We start from the raw sequence: 20,374 nt of genomic DNA on the forward strand, positions 1-20,374 counted from the left end.
AAGAACAATAACAACCAATTCTGTTATAATAATATTTTGCTAATTTGAAGCCACAGAAGAGAGCCTCCCCTCTGGGTCATGAATCAAGCTGCAGTCTAGCCTTATTGCATGGTTTTCCACAGGTGGGCAATGGGCTGGCTGCTGAACAGGTTAGGTTGCTAGGCAGAAGCTTTGGAACTGGGGGAGACTTTTGAATATTAGTGACCTCCCTACCCTTCTATTATGCAGCTTTAGAGTTTGAGGTCAAGGGCATGGTGGAAGAGGAGCTTAGGAACTGCCATGCTGCACAAAATCCCAAGAGCTGACAGGAAACTTCCCAAAGAGCCAGGCTCAGACTCTGGTTCTCCTTCCCCATGCAAGAAGCTCCATGACAGCCGGTTACCGTACAGGCCTCCCTCGCATTCTTGAGTAAAGTCCAGATCAGTCCCCAGTTCTATGGAGGCCAACTACTTACCAGCAGGCCTGATACTCAGGGCAGGCATTACTATCCCAGTCACCTATGAATTGGGCCACCCAGCCAAAATAGAGGACATACAGTTAAATTTGAATTTCACATAAACAACATTAAAAATTTAGTATATCCCAAATATTACACAGAAATACTTACACGAAAAAATCATGTGTCATTTATCTGAAACTCAAAGTGAACTGTACATCTTGTATTTTTATTTGCTAAGGCGGGCAACCCTACTTACGAAGTAGGTAAATCTGCCCTCATATTGACCTGCAGACAAGGGCACTGGGGGTCAGGCTGATGCTGTGGGTTTCTGTTGTAAAGGGGCAGACAGTAGGCAAGGGCCAAACTTTAGACCCTTCCCTCCAAACTGCCCCCTCCCTGCTAGCTCAGGCTTCAGCTCCAGGCTGCACTACTCCTGCCCCTGCCCCTATAATCAGCTCAAACAGCCTCGAAGCCCCCTGGGCTTCCTCGCAGGTTTTGTGGTTGTCATTGGTAGTTCTTAGTATCCAGGCCTTCCGCGTGTTTCTAAAATATCTCCGGATTGATCCCGAGGGAAGGAGACAAACCAGGTCCAGCCAGTTGGCCATCTTAGCAGGACCTTGAGCCACGAATTGCTTTTAAAGGACATTGTGTTTATTCATTCTATATGTGATTTATTAAAAGACACCAACATGGAAAGAAGGGTGAAAGTAAATAAGTCAAAATAATCATAGTGATTGAGTCTAAAGAGTGGGAATTTGGGTAATTGCTATTTTCCTTTTTTGTACCTTTCTGCTATGTAAAGATAAACATCCTCATCCCCCCCCCACACACTTTTTAAATAAAGTAAAAAATAAGTTATACTTTATTTAAAAGTAAAAAATACCACTTTCATTCCATGCTGAATTCATACATGTTCTCTTCTGCTCCCTTGATCTCACTGTGCACTCACACCGTGTAATCACTAACGCTTCCTATTCCGTGTTGGTTTCTGATACAGGAATTCCTGCTCTTTGTTTGTTTTCAATCTTTTCTGGTCATTCTTGTGCATTTTGTTGCTGTCAAGTGTCCCTAGGCATCTCAGAGTTTTGTGATGAATGAGAACCCCTTCTCTTGTCCTATTTTTTTTTTAAATTTTTTTATTGTTATGTTAATCCCCATACATTACATCATTAGTTTTAGATATAGTGTTCCATGATTCATTGTTTGTGCATAACACCCAGTGCTCCATGCAGAACGTGCCCTCCTCAATACCCATCACCAGGCTAACCCATCCTCCCAACCCCCTCCCCTCTAGAACCCTCAGTTTGTTTTTCAGAGTCCATCGTCTCTCATGGTTCTTCTCCCCCTCCGATTTCCCCCCCTTCATTCTTCCCCTCCTGCTACATTCTTCTTCTTCTTTTTTTCTTTCTTAACATATATTGCATTATTTGTTTCAGAGGTACAGATCTGAGATTCAACAGTCTTGCACAATTCACAGCGCTTACCAGAACACATACCCTCCCCAGTGTCCATCATCCAGTCACCCCATTCCCCCCACCCCCCCCCCCACTCCAGCAACCCTCAGGTTGTTTCCTGAGATTAAGAATTCCTCATATCAGTGAGGTCATATGATACATGTCTTTCTCTGTTTGACTTATTTCACTCAGCATAATACACTCCAGTTCCATCCACGTCATTGCAAATGGCAAGATCTTATTCCTTTTGATGGCTGCATAATATTCCATTGTATATATATACCACATCTTCTTTATCCATTCATCTGTTGATGGTCTTGTCCTATTTTCTAATGACTAGAAGGCAGTGCCTGAGAATTATTCATTTCTGGACCCACTCATGTCACCACACTTTCTCCCAGTTATAATGGTGAGGTTAAATGAGTAAGAGGCAGAACCAGCATCCAAGGACTGACCTCCCTCCTTTCAGAAGCTGCCGCTCCCCCAGTGTTAAGGAGGTACCTGTGGTCTCGCCCAGGACTCTGGCTCCATCAGCTCCCCCTCTAGCCATGGGGTGAGGTGCAGGACAGGAGGGACTGACCTGGCCTTCTCCTACCACTCCAGCCCTTCCTGGCTTTGCCTGCCCTCTGGTGGAGGCGCCACTACCCTGTGGTGCTGCTAGCAGACACCGGAGTGGGCCCCTCACCTAGTTGGGGCATCTGCCCGCATCTGCCAGGTGATGACATCAGCTGGTGACGTACTCACACACTGAGGGCAAACCCCAAGCAGCGCTGCCCTTGAGCTTGAGAATCCCAGCCTACGCAGGAAGGAAGAGGAATGACTGCTTTTTCCCAAGCTGGCGAGCTTACTACTCTCTCCTCCCCCAGCTCTGGACTCGGTCCAAGCTTTATTTTGTCTTGCCTTTCCCTGAGAGCCCTTGCTAGTCTATGAAGCCTTATGTCCCCTACTCTGACTTCTCATTCATTCTTCAGTGATGAGGGAGTGATGAGTGGAATGTGACTGTCTCTGGCCTGTGTTACCTTCGCCTCACAAAATGTCTCCCAAACCTTATACATGTCCTACGTGACTTAGCAACCCAGCAAAGCTACCCAGCAATACAGTTTAAGATTACCTGTGGCATAGCCGGGTTGTAGACACTGCAAATAATTTAAAGAAACGTAGGTACACTATTAAGTTCATGTTGGATTCAACTGAATCATGTGCCTACCCTTGAAAAAAATCCCTCTTACCTCAGAGCCAGAACACACACACACACACACACACACACCTGAAGACGAGGACAATGTGTGCAAAGTACGAAGGTATGTGAGCCATGGCAGATCCACTTTGAAGAGACTAAGTGGATGTCAGTTCCTTCAAGGGGAAATTTGTAAAGATGTAGGAAAACCATAGTATAAAACTAAATCCTTAAATACTATGATGCCTAAACAACCTTATCAGGGTGCAGAATATAAGTGCTTATCTCACAGAAACATTAAATGCTCCAGAAAAACAAACAAACAAACAAAACAAAACAAATAGGAAAGAATTCCATTTATTGCAGAATCACATCCTCCATATCATTCCAGAAAGAATCTGTAGAAGTCTTACCACTTCTCTGGAGAGAAGATTTCCCTGTTGACCATTAAAGTTCAGGAGCCCTTGGATTCTGACTTGAATTCTTCTTGCTGAGATTTAAGTGTATCCACTGGTGGCTCCCACAACAACCAAGAAACGGGCTGGTCTACCATAATGCCCTTCCCCACTCCCCAAACCTCCTATTTCCCAATTCCCTCATCATATTCATTAGTCTCTGGGCTCACTCCAAGTTGGCCAACTCTTGCTTAATAAACCAGCCCTCAGGGGGAGGGGGAAAGGAAAAACATTTTGATGCATTCCTTTAAAAGGAGTTAGCGTCTCTCATTGGCCCGATGGGAGCATATCCAGAATACCCACCAGAGGAAATCACGCAGAGGCCGCTGAGACACCTGCCTGTGGGGTCACACCCCCTTTCAGCCCTTTTCCAGGAAGGGAGGTGACAGTAGTCGCCCAGCTGCTCAGATGTAACCTGCACCACCCACGCGGTGCTGGCCCGTTCAGAACTGCTTCATCCCAACTGATTCCGAAAAGACGCTTGGTTTTGCACCCTCGAAGCCCCTGCAAAGCTGCATATCTATCCATTGCCCTTTGAGTGCACACAAAGAAAGCCAGCTAATTCAAAGAGTCCTCTGCTGAGTGGTTTCCTCTAAGAGATGATTTTTTTTTTTTGTAATAGTGAGTCATTAATTTTTTTGTCATTTTTTTTACCCTCTGTCTCTGGGCTTTTGACTGTTTACCCCTCTTAATGCAGAGCATAGGTACCCCCTCTCCAGGTTACCTTGACTCAATCACTCCCAGCTTAATGGCTCTCAGTTTCCCGACATGATCATCATTGTCACTGTCATCAGCATTAGTGCGTGTTCATGTGGTGCCCACCGGGCAGCTGGGTGTCAGGTGGCCCAGCGTGACACCCATCATGAGGCAGGGACTCCTAGGCCACAGCTGGATGCCCCATGGGCCCAGCCCTCCAGGGGATGGTGGAAAACACAGCCCCACATCCAGAAGCCCCTGCGCATGGAAACTCCCCGGTAAATGATGCATCAGAGCTGTCTCAGACAGTAATACACAGCTTTACAGACAAGGTGGGTGTGCGTTCAGCAGATAAATGCAATCCCATCTTGAGTATCCAGGGATGGATTCACTCTGTGATTTATTCGTGAGAAATGTTAAACCGAGCCAGCGCCCCCAGCCTCTCCTTGTATGCTCAGGCTGCGTCCTCATGTGTGAGCCAGAAACGTGGCCTCTGGAGCCCACAGGGAGAGTAAGGCTCCCCTGAAGCCCTCAAGGTCCATCCTGTGATCGATCATGACACGCACTGTCTGAACTGCAGATTTTCAATTCTGTCCTAAGGCCTCTTATACAACTCTCACTGCGCCACATGCATCCATCTTCTCTTCCTCACAGCCCAGCAGGCCCGCGGCGGGGAGTCATGCCGATGTATACCCAGCGCCCTGGGGACCATTGTGGCACGGGCACGGGCACAGACCCTGTGCAAGGGGACAGGAGACCCCAGCCCTGGTTCCAGCTTTACTCTCAACTTCTTGTGGGACTCCGGGCCTTGCTCTCCTCATCCAGAAATAAGGAACCTCTTGAAGGTGTATTTTCTGGAGCTGAAGTGAACGGCAAGGGCCAGGGGCCTAGACCCCAGATCATGGCCTGGCCTCGGAGGAGGAGGTGTCCCTGCCAGGCGTCCCAGTGCTCCCCGTGCACACGCTATGCCTGCTCATATTCATACGGTGACACCCTATCGTAGTGGTTCCTTTCCTTGAGGCAGTGGGGATGACAGCACCACCTCCCCTGTCATGGCCCAGCATCTAGCACATTGTAGGTCCCCACAAATATTCGATGAAAGAATAAACGGACAAATGAGCAGACGTCTGTTGGCTGAAGGCTCCAGCCAGCAGTGCCTTCAGACGTAACCGGGAGTGAGAGATGACGCTGGAAGGCCAGAAGGAGGGAAGGGCTTCCGTGATGTCCAAGCTTAGGAGACACTGAGGCGGTGCCGAGCCCTGCGTGGCTTCCAGCTGTTAGTTCCCAGCTGGTGACACACACCCCAGACCTCGACAGCACCCCCGAGCCCTGCAAGGAGCCAGCGGATGGGGTCAACAGCCTCCCGCGATGCAGCGGTATCACCCAGCGCCCCCCGCCTGTGCCCACCTGGCCATGCCACCTGGCCAGGGTTCCTAGGTATTGCACCTTCTGTTCACAGACGCCCAGGAGGAGCCACAGGGGCATTCCGGTCGTCCCCCACTTTCCTCTCCCAGCAGTGACCCTGTTTGGTAGCTCCCCCTCAGTACCAGCCAGAGACACTTGGTGAAGCACCCTGATCCGGGGAGCAAATGAAACCACTGAAGCGGTCAGAGGTGGCAGGCCAAGGCTTTCTCGTCTAAATCCCTGCACCTGCTTTCTGTGGGGGCCCGCAGGGGGGCCCTTGAGACGCTGGCTTCGCACCACCCCCTCCCTTCCGGAGGGGCCCCAACTGTGCTTTCTCACTGGGGGCTGTGAAATGCAAATGTGGGCAATAGCACAGGGAACCAGGATTCAAGCTCGGCTACCAGACAGGTGCATCACCTTCAGACAGTTCTTGTCCTGGGTCCCCTCATCGCTAAGGCTCCTTTGGGCTCCGAAGGCCCGACTCTACTCCTTCACGTCACTTCTCTCCCCAGACACACCCAGTGGCCACGACGTTGCCTCGAGACTGCTGTTTGGTGAATGTTCTTAAGACACGTGTGTCCGTGTGTTCATGCTTTGTACGCGCACGTCCGTTGGGTGTGTCTGAAGAACTGGATTGTGGAGAGAAGGGGCTGTTCCACCTTCACTTAAACACAAGCTTGAATGAAAAGAGCACCCCATTTTGTTGCTAAAAGTGGCTGAAGGGGACTTGAGGGCTGCCCGCGCACGTGCGCAAGGCACGCACCTGCCCATCGGGTCTGGGCCCCAGGGAAAGGCCTGGCTATGTTGGCTGTAGAAGGGAGCACATCAGGCGAGGTCTGGCTGTGAGCAAGGAGATGTCCCGAGTCGTGAATCTTGGTGGTCCCTTGGGAGTGACTGGCACATCTAGTGCCTTCCGGACAGCAGTTATTGCCACAGAATGCAGGGGGAAGGGGGCCGTGGGCAGGCCGGGTGGCGCCTCTTAGAGGTCCCAGACATGAAGGAAGCCGGCTGCCCTGGCATGCACCAATAGCCCAGGCGGGAAAGGGGCTCTGGTTGCGATGTCTCCGGCACCACCACAGAATTCTCTCTCTCCGCTCAGCCCCTGGGAGTTGTAAACTGGCAGAGCCATGTGTGACTGTCCCCCCAGACAGCCTCAGCTCCCCTTCTCTTCCAGCGCATACTCCAGGGAGAAGGCTTTGTGTCCGCTTAGTTCCCCGCTGTAACTCCCGTGCCTAGAAGACTGAACATCTGGCACCCAGTAGGTGCTAATAAACAGTTACTAACTAAAGGAGAGGTCCATCCCAGTGTATGGAGGGATTGCGGGCGGGAGGTTTGGGGCCTGGGGCCTCTGAGATTGTACGCAGGGACTTGGCTCTGTGCCTCAAGACAGTCTGCTCTAAGGAGTTACCTAATACCCTCTGTCCCCATCCAGCCTGCCCTTCCTTCTCTGGCCTTGGCCTGGTTAGAAGCCAAAGCTTCTTGGTGTGCCCCCACCCCACCCTATCCCACCCCAACTCCCTCGGCCTCGGGAGGCGTGCCTGCGTGCCTTCCTCTCTTCCTCCCCTGATCTCCACAGCCCTGACTGCCACCCCAGCCTGGTCTCCTCAAAATCTACCACCACCAAGGACCTCAGTCTCCTTCTGGGGATGGGAGAGCCTGCCCTGAGCAGGACAGGGAACAGCCTGAGGCAGCAGAGTGCTTACTATGGCTCTTGATCCACCACTCCCCGAAACCTCAAGAAAATTCCTCCGGACAGACCCAGGAACAACGAGTTGTAGGAACTCAGGAGAAGTGGAGAACAGAGAAGAGTATGTAGTTCTTCTCTAAACTAGACAACCTAACTTGGGTGAACTTCTGCCACAGTTCCATGTACGGTGCTAGGAGGCAAGTTGGGGCGGGGGGAGAAAAACACCCTTAACCCTCAGGGGTAAGCTAGCTCCCAGACCACCAGGAAACCAAAGCGGTGGAAAAACACAGTGACCTGCAAGCCTGCACAGGTGGTCTCAGGAAACAAGCAGAAAGCGGTCAGTACCGGCGTGCAGTTAATCTGAGAAGCCTCCTTGGGGGTGAGTTTTAAGCAGAATTATAAAGGAGGTGAACATCAAAACAGAAAGGAAAGAAGAAGGTATTAATAGTCTCAAGTTTTGAGGTTTTAAAGGGGACGGTGACACAGGCTGTCAGGGAGGCTAAGGTGTCCTCGGCATTCATGTGGACATCGTTCACTGGGGAAAAGGTCACGATGAAGGTCAAAGGCCACCGAAGAGGGAGTGAAAGAAGAAGAGAAGTGAAAGACTTACCCATTTCCATCTATGTCACCAAAGTCAGTGAGTGAGACAGTCTAGATCCGGAAACAACAGTCCGGGTGGAAAAATTAGAGAGAGGAGGGAGGGAAAGAAGTGGGCAGCCCCAGACACGAGGCAAATGGAAATGGGATGAGAGGTAATGCCTGGGAATAGGGATCCCTGGAGAGGGCATGGGAAAGAAAGGAAGGACCCGGGCAGGAAGGGGGACTGGGGTCAGCTCCTGCACAGGAAGGGTGAGGGGAGAAAGTGGAAGCGGCCCCCATTCCCACGGGCTATGGCGCTCCCTAAGCCTCTCCACCGGTCTCTGTTCCGTGGAAAGCTCTGAAGGGTTTACTCAGCACAGGTCAGGAAACAAATGTCTCTTCTCTGGGAGAAAGATTATCATGCGATGCATACAGAAAACAAAGACAATTATTCTTTCCGCCCCAGACGCGTGCACCACCCGGCTCGGACCTGCGCGCCCCGGCAGCCCGGTGAGAGAACGCTGCTCTTCTCACCCTGTATCAACACAAGCTATGATTCATAGGTTCCCTGTGGAAACTGAGACTCTCGAACAATCTCTCAACGGAGGAGAGCTCCCCCCGCCCCTGCCCGCCTCAGCCTCAAGGAGGAAATAGCTCCGCAAACAAGTGCCAAGCTGTCATCCAGGCCGGTGAACGTCGGCTAGCCCATCGTTCCACGTGTGTCTCTGAACGGAAGACCATGGAATCTGGCCCTGCTTCTCCATAGCTGGGCACCACTGGTCTGCTAAAGTTACCATTCAAGGACTCAGTTTCCGGAAACTGAATACATTTCCGTTCCTCTCTCGCTCTACTAGCTTTCGAAACCACTGCAAGGAACACGCGGTCAGCAAGAGCAAAGAAAATCTAACAATTTCTCTGGCTGTCCCCAGGGTAGAGGCAGGGGGATGAGATGCAGAAAAAGGGGAGACCAGGAGCCTGCAGGCTTCCTATCAGTGTCCACTGACGGGGATGTAGGGCTCAGTCCACAAGACTAACAGGGAAAACAAGACAAATGTCTTGGGCGCCCTCCATTCTCCCGATGAAGACTGAAAGCCAGGGATCCCCGGCCTTCAGCCAGAGTGGCCAGTCTGGGAAGCTTTTGGAATAAGGCAACCTCAGACAGAGCTGGGAGGCAGTTTATGGTACACCACCTTTGTATAAATTAATGAACTTCAATTCTGTCTTCCTACTAGGACCACAAGCCTGTTATTAAAGAAAAAGAACGTGTATGTTGCTCCTTTCAAATCCCCACCGGCCTTGCCATGGGAAGGACACACGGCGGGCTCTTCACTCATATGTGCTTGATGGCACCAGAGGGAGCGGAGACTCGACAAATGTTTCGTCAGCATTCACGTGTCCTAGGCATTGCAACAGTTGTTTTCCCATGAATCCTCATCACAAACCCCACTTTACAGACACCCAAACTGAGTCTGGGGGAAGGTTCGTGACTGGTGCAGGGTCTCACGACTAGTAAGTGGCGGGGCTGGGACTCAAACCCATCCTCCCGCACTCATAACTTCCCTCCACAGCAGACAGAGGGGCTGGTCCCGAGAGTCCCATAGCGGAGCAGACAGGACGTACGTGTGCGTATGCGCGTGTGTGTGCGCACGCCCTCCTGTTCCAGGAAATCAGGTGTGACCTACACGATAGAGAAGGAAGCTTTGAGGAAAACAAAGGGGCAATCAAAACTGGGTGGTGTCCTGAGAAAGATGAATGTGGAGCGGGATTTTTAGGACCTGGAAGGACAGCGTGGGGCAGGGGACACAGCGGGCACTTGCTGAGAAAAAGCTCAGGAGCAGGAAGCACAGCCGGGGAAGAGGAAGGCCTGGGAAACAGGGAATCGCGGGCACTTGTTTTGACACACGATGTTTGCACAGGAGGGAGTGGGTCCCAGGCCTAAGAAAGCGGTTTAGAAACAAGGCAGTGTTTTTAGAGCCCATTAGGAGATGCATGATTAGGACATGACTGAAAGCAATTAGCGTGCTTCTCATTCGTCTGCTGATCAAGTTGCGACTGGAAAGGAGTTTCCACGTGGGGGAGGGATGCCAGGGAACCAACCAGTGGCCTTGACACTGTCTCGGAGGGGCGCTGAGCATGAGCTCAGGGCTGGCGAATGCCTGGGGGATGCCATCAGAGGCCTCCCTCGGCCGCGCCCCGCCCCTCCCGCAGGCCCATAAAAGCCAAGGCGGCCCAGGGCTCCCCAGGTGCCCCGTCTTCTCCATCCCCCGGCGCACGCGCCCGCGTCAGGAGCTCTCCTCGCCAGCCTCGCTCAGCCACCATGTCCAGGCAGTCCAGCATCACTTTCCAGACCGGCAGCCGCAGGAGCTTCAGCACGGCCTCGGCCACCACCCCAGCGGCCGGCCGCTCCCGCTTCAGCTCCGTCTCCGTGGCCCGCTCCACAGGAGGCGGTGCGGGGCTGGGCAGGATGAGCAGCGCTGGGGCGGGCTTCGGGAGCCGCAGCCTCTACAACCTGGGGGGCACCAGGCGGGTCTCCATCGGGGGGTGCGGCGGCAGCTTCCGAAGTGGCTTTGGTGGCAGGGCCAGCAGCGGGTTCGGGGTCAGCAGTGGATTTGGCTATGGGGGCACAGGCGGAGGAGGCTACGGGGCCTCGGGCTTCCCCGTGTGCCCCCCTGGAGGCATCCAAGAGGTCACTGTCAACCAGAGTCTCCTGACTCCCCTCAACCTGCAAATCGACCCCACCATCCAGCGAGTGCGGAAAGAGGAGCGGGAGCAGATCAAGACCCTCAACAACAAGTTTGCCTCATTCATCGACAAGGTGAGCCGGGGGGCTGCATGTGCGCCATTGGGGTCGGGTGGCAGGAACTCTTGGAGAGGCCCCCTGCATGGACAGGGAGCAGTGATGCAACAGCCTCCCTGTGGAAAAACGCATCCACTCAACAAGTACCTCGCAAGTGGGGCCAGATGGCCCCACAGGACCTTGTGGAAATTTCCCTCATCCTCCCTGCGAGACACGCGGTTGGTTCAGCCAACACAGAGGGAAGAATGAAGTTGTTCCCCACAGGAGGAGTTTCCACTGAGCAAACTAGCCTCACCCAGAGCAGGTGTTGTCAAGACACTCAACCCAAGAGTAGAGTCTCCCCCTAGAGACCTCCAAGCCCACCACACCAGTTCTAGGGAAGCCTCAGAGAACGGTGACGTAGCGTCGAGGGCTTTCTCATTCTGATTTGGGTTGTCAATTATATAGCTGACAGATGGTTATCAGGTGAAAGGTGGATTTTTCTTCTCTCCCTTATTAGTTGGAGTGTCTGTCTCTGCCCCCCAATATCTCAAGATTTCGTTCTCCCTCCCACCAGGTGAGGTTCCTGGAGCAGCAGAACAAGGTCTTAGAGACCAAGTGGGAGCTCCTTCAGGAGCAGGGCTCCAAGACGGTGAGGCAGAACCTGGAGCCTTTCTTTGACACCTATATCAATGACCTCCGCCGGCAGCTGGACAGCGTCACCACAGAGAGGGGCAGGCTGGACGCTGAGTTGAGGAACATGCAGGACGTCGTGGAAGATTTCAAAGTTAGGTAAGGGGAAGACGGGCTTCTGGTCACACAATCGTCCCAGGACTCCTTTTTATAAGGATCAGCGAAGTGCAAAGCAGCAAATACCAGTGGCAGCAGGGAGGTTTGGAACTTGAAGTCATCATCCCATGATCTGAAGATAGCATGGTGTAGGGTAACAAAGGGACTCTCATCTCACGCATCACTATTAACAAGTAGCCTAGTCTAATCTGTCCACATGACCGCAAAGGGATGTCTGCATCATCTAAAATAACATGGCTACTCTGGAAAGCATAATACCATTTCACAGCCAGGATATTCTTTTACTCTGCTGGCACGGGCCCTATTATTGAGCTGGTACATTCCCAGTGTAAGCGAGGCAATCCTCCTCGGGGAGGCAAAATTTGGCCATCATCCAGGCTGCAGTAGGTGAGGTATCCAACAAAAAGGGATAGTCCCCTCCCCCCAATCCCATAGCTGCTTTACCCTTGGTTTCTGAGTTAGAGCTGCTCTTATTTACTAAAAGCATGCTGATCATACACACAGCTGCTCTGAGTTTCAGTGAAAATACATCAAAATCTACTAGGAACCATTTCCTTCCTGAACAAGCAAAATTGGCCCCACAGTTCCAGCAGCCACTTGAGGCCGCAACGTTTGTGAAAGATTGCAATTGTGCATCTCTAATAAGATGGAGTCATAAGTACATATTGCTATTCCCATAAGTTCCATGCTCACCTTCTAGTCTTACAAGAGGAAGAGGAAGAAGAAGAAGAAGAAAAAAAACTTCTGGCAGAAGAAATGATTCCCCTTTTATAGAGGGAGAAATAGAGGTTAAGTGAATCACCCCAAGTCACGCACAGGTCAGTGGAAGAGCTAGAAAGGATTTGAGGTCTCTTAACTCTTGCTACACCAGAAACGCTCCTCAGCCAGGGAAGAGTTCAGCTGCACGCTTGCTCAACAGCACACCCCCTCTCCTCTGTGCTTACAGGTACGAGGACGAAATTAACAAGCGCACCACTGCCGAGAATGAGTTTGTGGCCCTGAAGAAGGTGGGTGGAAATGTCTCTCAAAGGAGAAGATTCGAAACTGAATCTTGGAGTATGCAGTGACTCGACCCTTGGGACTCCCAAGAAATGGCACATAACCCTTGAGAGTATCTGGAGAGCTCAAATCTGCCAAAATGCTCCCTCTGTATTTATGGACCCCTGACCCTGCTAGGGTTTCTGTTAGCTCAGGGGACTCAAGCCCCCAGTTCTCTGTAATCACCCACCCCAACCCCAAGCCCCAGACTCAGAGTTTGCTGAAATCTAACCTGGAAGGGCTAGGGAGGAGTCAGTCTGTCCAACTTCTTCTGGACTCACTGCTTGGGGCTGGGGTCTCAGAGGAGCATCCTGTGCTGTTGTTCTAGGATGTGGATTCGGCCTACATGAACAAGGTGGAACTGGAGGCCAAGGTCAACTCTCTGACTGATGAGATCAACTTCTTCCGGATGCTCTTTGAGGCCGTAAGAGCCTGCAAATGTTTTTGTCCCTCCTAGGTCTGGAGCCTGGAAAGAAAAGGATGCTGCAGAGAATGTCATCTACATGGGGCCTCCATCCAGCATCTTGCCCCAGAGGCTCAAAGTTGGGGCTTGGGTGGTCACGGGCACCTGGGAGAACTCCTTGAAATCTTGCCACAGTAAACCCTACTCCTGCTCTGAGGCTCTCCCCCCGCCCCGCCGCCCCACAGCACAGCAAGCATGCAGTGCTGATTCTCGAATCCCAGGGCCTTGGGTAGCATTCCCAAGGAAACGAGACACACCTCTCCCTCTCCCCTTCCAGAAAAGCTCAGAAAAGGCAAGTTGCCCCTCAGCTCGTTGGTCAGGGTGCTCCTTGCCCTCTGAAGATGCCTCATTCTGGGCACTGCCACTGTGAAGGCAGAGACCTGGGTCTTTGAAGGGGAGAGAGAAGTAGAGAGTGATGAAGTCACACTGTACAGGGAGAAGCAGGGTCCCCAAACTCACTGTATCCTGAAGGAACCTTTTATGCTGGCATATGAATCAACATATGTCATAGTCAACTCAATATAATTTGGACCAGAGAACATTGACCCACTCTTCATACTCAGGGAAAACACACAGGTGGAGATCTTGAGAAGCTATACTGGGAGACACACACCCATCGCACTGATCTGTGACCCAGAAATTTCTCAGGGCTCAGCATGAGAGTCCCTAAATGGCTTCGAGTGCCCAGAGAAGGGCTGGAAGAGTCCCTGCTAGGGATGACCTAGACAGGTAGTCAGTCGCGTGATTTCAAGAACCTTTCTTTTTATGCCTTGGTGACACTGAGTTTTCTGGTTCCACAGGAGCTGTCCCAGATGCAGAGCCATGTCAGCGACACGTCCGTGGTGTTGTCCATGGACAACAACCGCAGCCTGGACCTGGACAGCATCATCGCCGAGGTCAAGGCCCAGTATGAGGACATCGCCAACCACAGCCGGGCCGAGGCCGAGTCCTGGTACCAGACCAAGGTGAGCGTGGACACCTCTATGATAGGTTCCAAGACCAGTGTTATCTGAAGCCCCGAATAATCATTTAACTCTTAGCCACAAGCATCAGGAATATGTGAGCATTTCTGTCTCTTTCAACATGGCCAAAGTGTCTGGTGCTATGAAAAATCAACTTGAAATGGGTGTAGAAACCCAACCATACACACTAACATGTGATCAAGCAATGTTGGGTGCTCAGGACAGCCCTCGTCCCCATATCACTTATGATCTGGTTGGGCCTGGGTGAGACTCCGTAACAACGGAGGACTAGTCATACAGCTATTTCTAGATGGCTTATTTATTCAACACCTATGTGTCAAGCAGGGTTACAGATTTGTAAATAAATAAACTGTTTATTTTTGGTCTGAGAGACCAGGAAGTAAATGGAGGGGTCGTGGAAGGGAAAAGACCGTGTTAATAAAAAGCTTCCAAGAACAGGTGGGTCTTCCTTCCATTTGGAAGCATCCAGGGACAATAGATTGCCAAGGATGGGGGAGGTATTTAAGGCTGAACAAGCAGTCCTGTGGGGGCTGGAAGGCAGAAATGAGCACTTTGCCAAGCAAAAGACTCTATATCAAGAAGAGGGGGGTTGGGATGACAATGGAGAGCTACTGTCCAAAGTCACAGATGGCCAGAAGAAGGTTTGGCATTGGAGGGTGTAGTAGACTGGATAGTCCAATCCATGAGATCAGCTCCCTACCCAGGGCAGACCCGTCTCAGGGCCAGCTGCTCACCTACATGTGGCTTCCATCCTTCGCCCTGCTGTGTGCACTGCCTTGGTCCCTACCACTGCAACATGGTAGGAAGGAAGAGGATGTCAGGGGCCAGGGGTGCACAATGCAGAGGCACGCCCCCTGCAGAGGCAGAGGCAGATGGTAAGTGGAGGTGAGATGCACCTAAGTTGAAATTTACAGTGGTTGAAATTTACAGTGAACCATTCATTTTGTAGGCAGGGCCTCTTGTTCCCTTAAACCATGTGTATCTAGAAATGGAGGAGCTGGGCCACTCAGCACTTTCAAAGCCAGCCAGATCTTCACTTGGTCAGGGGCTCTTCTCCCTGGGAAAGGTGTGGGCAGGAGACAGGGGTGTTTGTTTCTCCTAAATGAGTACATCCTGGATATGCACCACTGGGCAGAGAGCTCCCTCAGATGGGGGATTTTGTTACAAAGTCTTCAGAACTGTGACCCCTCCAGCCTGGCTCTATCTAACACCGATTCTCTGCACCTCTCCCCTGCTCCCCCAACACTGAGGTCTGGAGGGCTACCAAAATTCATGGTCACGTGGGTCTGGATGTATGCCCCATGACCGGGATCCCCAAAGGACACTGACCAAGTCACGTTGTCACTCCTAGAGCTCACCATGCTCCTCTCTGCCCCAGGGTCTTCACACAGGCTGTCTCCCCTGTCTGGAATGTTCTCTCCCCACCCAGCCTATCACTTAGGTCACTCCTTCACATCCTTCAGCATGCAGCTCGAGCACCTCTATCTCTGGAAGGGCTTCCCCGACCCCCACCCCACAACTCCATATCTGGTCAGATTCCTTTGTTACTCTACCCATTCATTTCCTAAGGGGCACTCATCCCAGTTTGGAACTATAAATTCAATAATATTTCATTAACATCTATCTTCCCCAATAAACTGTAAGCAGGGGTCTGATGATGCTCTCTGTGATACTCCCAGAGCCTAGCATGTGCCTGGCAAGTAGATGTGCCTAAGAAATACCACCCAAATGAATGAGCGAGGGAGTGTGTGAATCATCAGTGAATGTGTGGGCCAGGCTGTGCACACGCAGAGTACGCAGCCCAGGCGTTTGATGAGGGGACTGACTGCTCTAATTCCATCAGTACGAGGAGCTGCAGGTCACAGCCGGCCGGCACGGGGATGATCTCCGAAACACCAAGCAAGAGATCTCTGAGATGAACCGGGTGATCCAGAGGCTGAGAGCCGAGATCGACAGCGTCAAGAAGCAGGTAGAGTTTTGGCAGGGCCGAGAGCTCCTTGCACACTCATTTCTCCCGGGTCATTCCACCATGCTTCCAGGACTCCTGCCCAAGACACGCCGCACCTCCAGGGGCTGTCAGTAAGGCTCGTGGCCTCCTCTTTTTTTTATAGTGTTCCAGCCTGCAAACGGCCATCGCTGACGCAGAACAGCGTGGAGAGCTGGCCCTCAAGGATGCACGGGCCAAGCTAGTGGACCTGGAGGAGGCCCTGCAGAAGGCCAAGCAGGACATGGCCCGGCTGCTTCGCGAGTACCAGGAGCTCATGAATGTCAAGCTGGCCCTGGATGTGGAGATAGCCACCTACCGCAAGCTGCTGGAGGGCGAGGAGTGCAGGTGGGGACAGACTGGGGGGACAGACGCAATTATCCATTGCAGCTAAGCAAGCATTCCTAAGGTCTCAGGTTGCTGCGGCCCCCTCCTCTCCTGGAAAAGGGAGCAAAAATAGAACTGGGCTATGAGGGAAAAAAACAAAAACAACAGGTGCAATTTTTGGGGGGGCCAGTAAATCATTATCAAATGCCCTTATTTGAAGTACAACTGCTTTTCGTACCCCATAGAAATCTAGGATCTGATCAGGTCCTAAGTAATCAAATTCTATCAGCAATTGGGTTATGTGGCAGGTCTGGATATATGGTATGAAAGGCTCTGGGCTGAGAATAAACTGTCCCAGGATCTGGGCAGACAGGCCTACCACTAACTAACTACGCAACCTCAGGAAAGTCAGTATCCTTTCTCTGGTCCTCAAATTCTTCAGTGATGGAATAAAGAGGCCAAATCATCTGATCCCCAAAGCTCAGTAGGAGCTTTGTGTTATGCCGATTATCAGCTATGTGACCCAGGGCAAATTACTTTACCTTTCTGTTCCTCGCCTGTGAAATGAAGATACATACCATGCTTTCTATCCCATATGTTATTAAGAGGGTTAAAATAAGGGAATACACATGAAGTTCTTAGAACAATGCACGATACACAAGTGTTTGAAAAATGCCAGCGATCGTTCAGTTTAGTGGCCAAAGATACAGGCTTTGGAGCCAAAGGAGTCTGGCTTCAAATCTTGCTTTGTGATCATGGGCAAGTTAATTAACCTCTCTGAGCTTCAGTTTCCCCATCCATCAAACCTACTTAACGGGGTCATGGAGAGAATTAAGTGGCCTAATGTAGGTAACAGGTACGTAGTCCTTTTTCACGTTCTAAGTCCGTGTTTATGAATGAAGGCCAGTTCTGTCCTAGCATGCGAAAGCAAAATTACTCCTCTTGCTACAATAACAGGTTGATTATTGTTATTGTTATGTTTATGACTCAGACTCCTCTCCACACCTCTAATCACCCCAGCACTGCCCCATGCATGACAACAGTCCATTGTTGAAAGAGAAATCTTCTTGTTCCTTAAAGGAGCCCTCCCTTCTCAACTGACCCTAGTGTACGATTAGCTTTAATTTTCTCCAGGAGTCTACCTAGTTTGAACCAAAAAAATGTATTTCTGAGATTACAGGTTTTCCTCCTAGGAACCTCAAACTCCGCATTATGTCATTCATTAGATTATTATTTTTAATACTACTAGTATTTAAATAATTTCAACCTCCACTACTGCTGCAATAAAAATAATAAAGGGTTTTTTAATGTGCTTAATTGCAAAAATGTGATTTCAAATGCCCACGAGCTGCTGGACATAATAATAACGTTCCTTCTGCCCCCTCCCCCCGATCAGGCTGAGCGGAGAGGGCGTTTCTCCAGTTAACATCTGTGAGTATGACATCCTCTGTGTCAGTTGGTGTGCATGTGGTTGGGGCAGGGGAGGTGGCATTGTGCGGGAGGGCGGAGGGCATGCATGAGGCACCGGAGGGGACCTCACGGATAGGGTTCATTTTGAGGTTTGAGGTCTCGAATTCGTTAAAAGGAGAGCCACAGTAGGAGTCTTTTTTTTTTTTTAGGAGAGAGTCTTTAATGTCCCAATTCTTACCTCTTTGCAAGGGACAGAGCACCACAGAGGGGCTGAGAGGAGTTTGCTGTGACCCTTCTGCATGGGTTTAGAAGACCCACAGTTTCCGCCCACCCCCCCGGGATCCCACATCTTTCTCTCAGGGGTGCGAGTCTAGTTCAGACATGAGCATTCACTGCGGACAGGATTTATAAAACCCTGGTGTGCCCTCAGTCTTTGGAGGGAGTCTCCACGCTGGGCCCAAGGACATGGCCAGGAAGGCCACCCCTTCCTGAACAGCGTGGGGAGAAGCCCTGCCGCTCTGTTTTACTCTGCAGAGTGTAACAGCAGAAGGTTACCCGGGTTTTTCAAGGCAGAGAGAGCACAGGGGCAGGTGGGCGTAGCTGCTCGGGAACAGGAGAGGCGTTAGCAAGCTGGCGCAGCCCCGTGCTGCTAAGGGCAGAAGTCACTCTCAGAGCTCACTGCTGGCGTCGTGAGGCCGACAGGGATAACTTTTACAGCTTGCATCCTACAAGTGAGTTTGGTTTTCTTGATGCGAGATTCACAAAACCGATGATTATACTAACCGATGATTCTAGAAGGCAGAGCCCTCTGAACTACCCAGCTGTCCTCCTTCGCTGATATCCTTGTCTAGCGGCCCACAAGACCCTCAAAGCTAGTTTTGGGGACGGCTGCCATAACCTGTGAAGTTCCCTTTCTCTTGAAAGCGCCTGAAAGTCCGTGTTTGTTATCTAGGGCTGCCACATTGCAGTACCACAAACTGGGGGGCTTCAAACCAGAGAAATGAACTGTCTCACACTTCTGGAGAGCTCTTGGTGCTCCCTGCCCTGCATCCTGCCAATCTCTGGCTCTGTGATCACATGGCCCTTTCCCTATGTGTCTGTCTTCATGTGGATGCCTTTCCTCTTCTTATAAGGACATGAGTCCTATTGGGTAGGGCCCTCCCTAATGATTTTATCTTAACTGGATTCCATCTACAAGATCCCATTGCCAAATAAGGTTGCATTCGCAGGTATTAGAGGTGAGGACTTCAACATATTTTTTTGGAGGACACAATTCATTCTGTAACAGTCCATTTTTATTTCAGTTTCCCTTCTGAAGATCCCAGTGTAGGGTACTGGATGTTGAAGGTGATGGGTGGTTATAAAAGTTAGGAAAAGAGCAGGTGCAGAGGGGGAGAATGGGAGCAGAGTTGGCTGGCCAATAGGTCATCTGTCACTTGGTCTAGCAAGATTACTCCAGCCCCACTCAGGGTGCAGAGGCTGGGGACACCGAGGGAAGTGCATACGTGCCCCCCCCCCCCCAGAAGAAAGAGAGACACCAGAGCCAGGTCCACAGAGGGAGATGGGGACAGAGTGGCAGGGAGTGTGATGGGATCAAAGGGAAAGGCACGTGGACCAGAATCGCTTCCTGGAGGCCAGAAATCTCCATTAAGTTCTGGAAGGAAAAGCGAGGCGCCCAGTGGCAGAGAGGAGGCAGGAAGCCATTCCAGACGGAGAGCATGCCCGGCATTACGGCCCAGGGAAAACCAGGCTCTGAGCATAGGCTAGAGCTGTCACTGAGTAGGTGGGGAAGCTGGAAGGATGCAAACAGCTGCCTGACCAGACAACCCATCCCCACCCCACGGACTTCGGGGCACAGGCCCTGACACTGCAGGTGCCCTGGGTTCTGACCCTGTGTCCTGTCTTCCGGCAGCTGTGGTCACCTCCACCGTTTCCAGTGGCTACGGCGGTGGCAGCAGCATTGGAGGCGGAAGCCTTGGTCTCGGCGGGGGCAGCGGCTACTCCTTCACCACCAGCACTGGGCACAGCCTGGGTGCGGGCCTGGGCAGCTCCAGCTTCAGCGCCAGTAGCAGCCGGGGCCTCGGGGGCAGTGGCTCTGGTGTCAAGTTTGTCTCCACCACATCCTCCAGCCGGAAGAGCTACAAGCATTAAGTGCAGCCAGCCCGCTCCCCGACCTCTGCCCTGAAGCCTGCCCGCTTGCTGACCTGGCCTGTCTACACTCGCAGACAGGATACCTGGGTCCTTCTCCTTCTTCTCCCCTGGCCCACCTGTGCTGCCGGGAAGGAAGCCTGGCGTCCTGGCTAAACCCCATTCCCCAGCTTAAGCCAGCCTCCGCCCTCCTGACAGTCCCCAGAGTGCCCCCCCACCCTCTCTGTGCCGATGCCCACCCTCTTTCAAGATTCACATTGGGCTTATCTTGCGGAGACCCTCCCTTCAGCTCTTCCTTCTTCCTCCCCACCTTCCGGATGCAGAGATGGGAAGTGGATGTTTTCCAGGCCGTCTCAATGCCAGGTTGGCAGCCCCCCCATCTCACGGTGCTCATAAGCTGCCTGCTGGGAGTGTGGGCTCTCTCTCTTCCCTCCCTGGGATGCGTCTATTAAATGCATGTGTAATGTGTTTGGTGTCCAGCCCTCTGTTTGGCATGGTGATGCAGCACAGAATGATCCTCCTCTTCTCCGAGCCACAAAGAGTG

At 51.8% G+C, this 20,374-nt stretch overlaps 1 protein-coding gene across 1 annotated transcript; it reads left to right on the forward strand.

Annotated features, from left to right (window-relative positions):
• Positions 1 to 10,208: 10,208 nt before the first annotated feature.
• LOC116642306 (keratin, type II cytoskeletal 75) lies at positions 10,209 to 19,833 on the forward strand. Its single transcript, XM_032420606.1, has 9 exons — positions 10,209 to 10,706; positions 11,245 to 11,459; positions 12,424 to 12,484; positions 12,844 to 12,939; positions 13,779 to 13,943; positions 15,805 to 15,930; positions 16,073 to 16,293; positions 17,669 to 17,703; positions 19,595 to 19,833. Exons 1-9 carry the CDS (start codon positions 10,209 to 10,211, stop codon positions 19,831 to 19,833), a joined length of 1,656 nt encoding a protein of 551 aa, XP_032276497.1.
• The last annotated feature ends 541 nt before the right edge of the window (positions 19,834 to 20,374 follow it).

The sequence above is a fragment of the Phoca vitulina genome, unplaced genomic scaffold (genome assembly GCF_004348235.1).
Source record: "Phoca vitulina isolate PV1807 unplaced genomic scaffold, GSC_HSeal_1.0 scaffold23, whole genome shotgun sequence".
NCBI lineage: Eukaryota > Metazoa > Chordata > Mammalia > Carnivora > Phocidae > Phoca > Phoca vitulina.

What these genes read in the sequence shown, in the direction of transcription:
- LOC116642306 (XM_032420606.1), top strand. Translation starts at nt 10,209, where the DNA reads ATGTCCAGGCAGTCCAGCATCACTTTCCAGACCGGCAGCCGCAGGAGC. An exon ending in AGTTTGTGGCCCTGAAGAAG is followed by an intron (nt 12,485 to 12,843) that starts GTGGGTGGAAAT and finishes CTGTTGTTCTAG; the next exon opens with GATGTGGATTCGGCCTACAT. An exon ending in CTGGAGGGCGAGGAGTGCAG is followed by an intron (nt 16,294 to 17,668) that starts GTGGGGACAGAC and finishes CCCCCCGATCAG; the next exon opens with GCTGAGCGGAGAGGGCGTTT.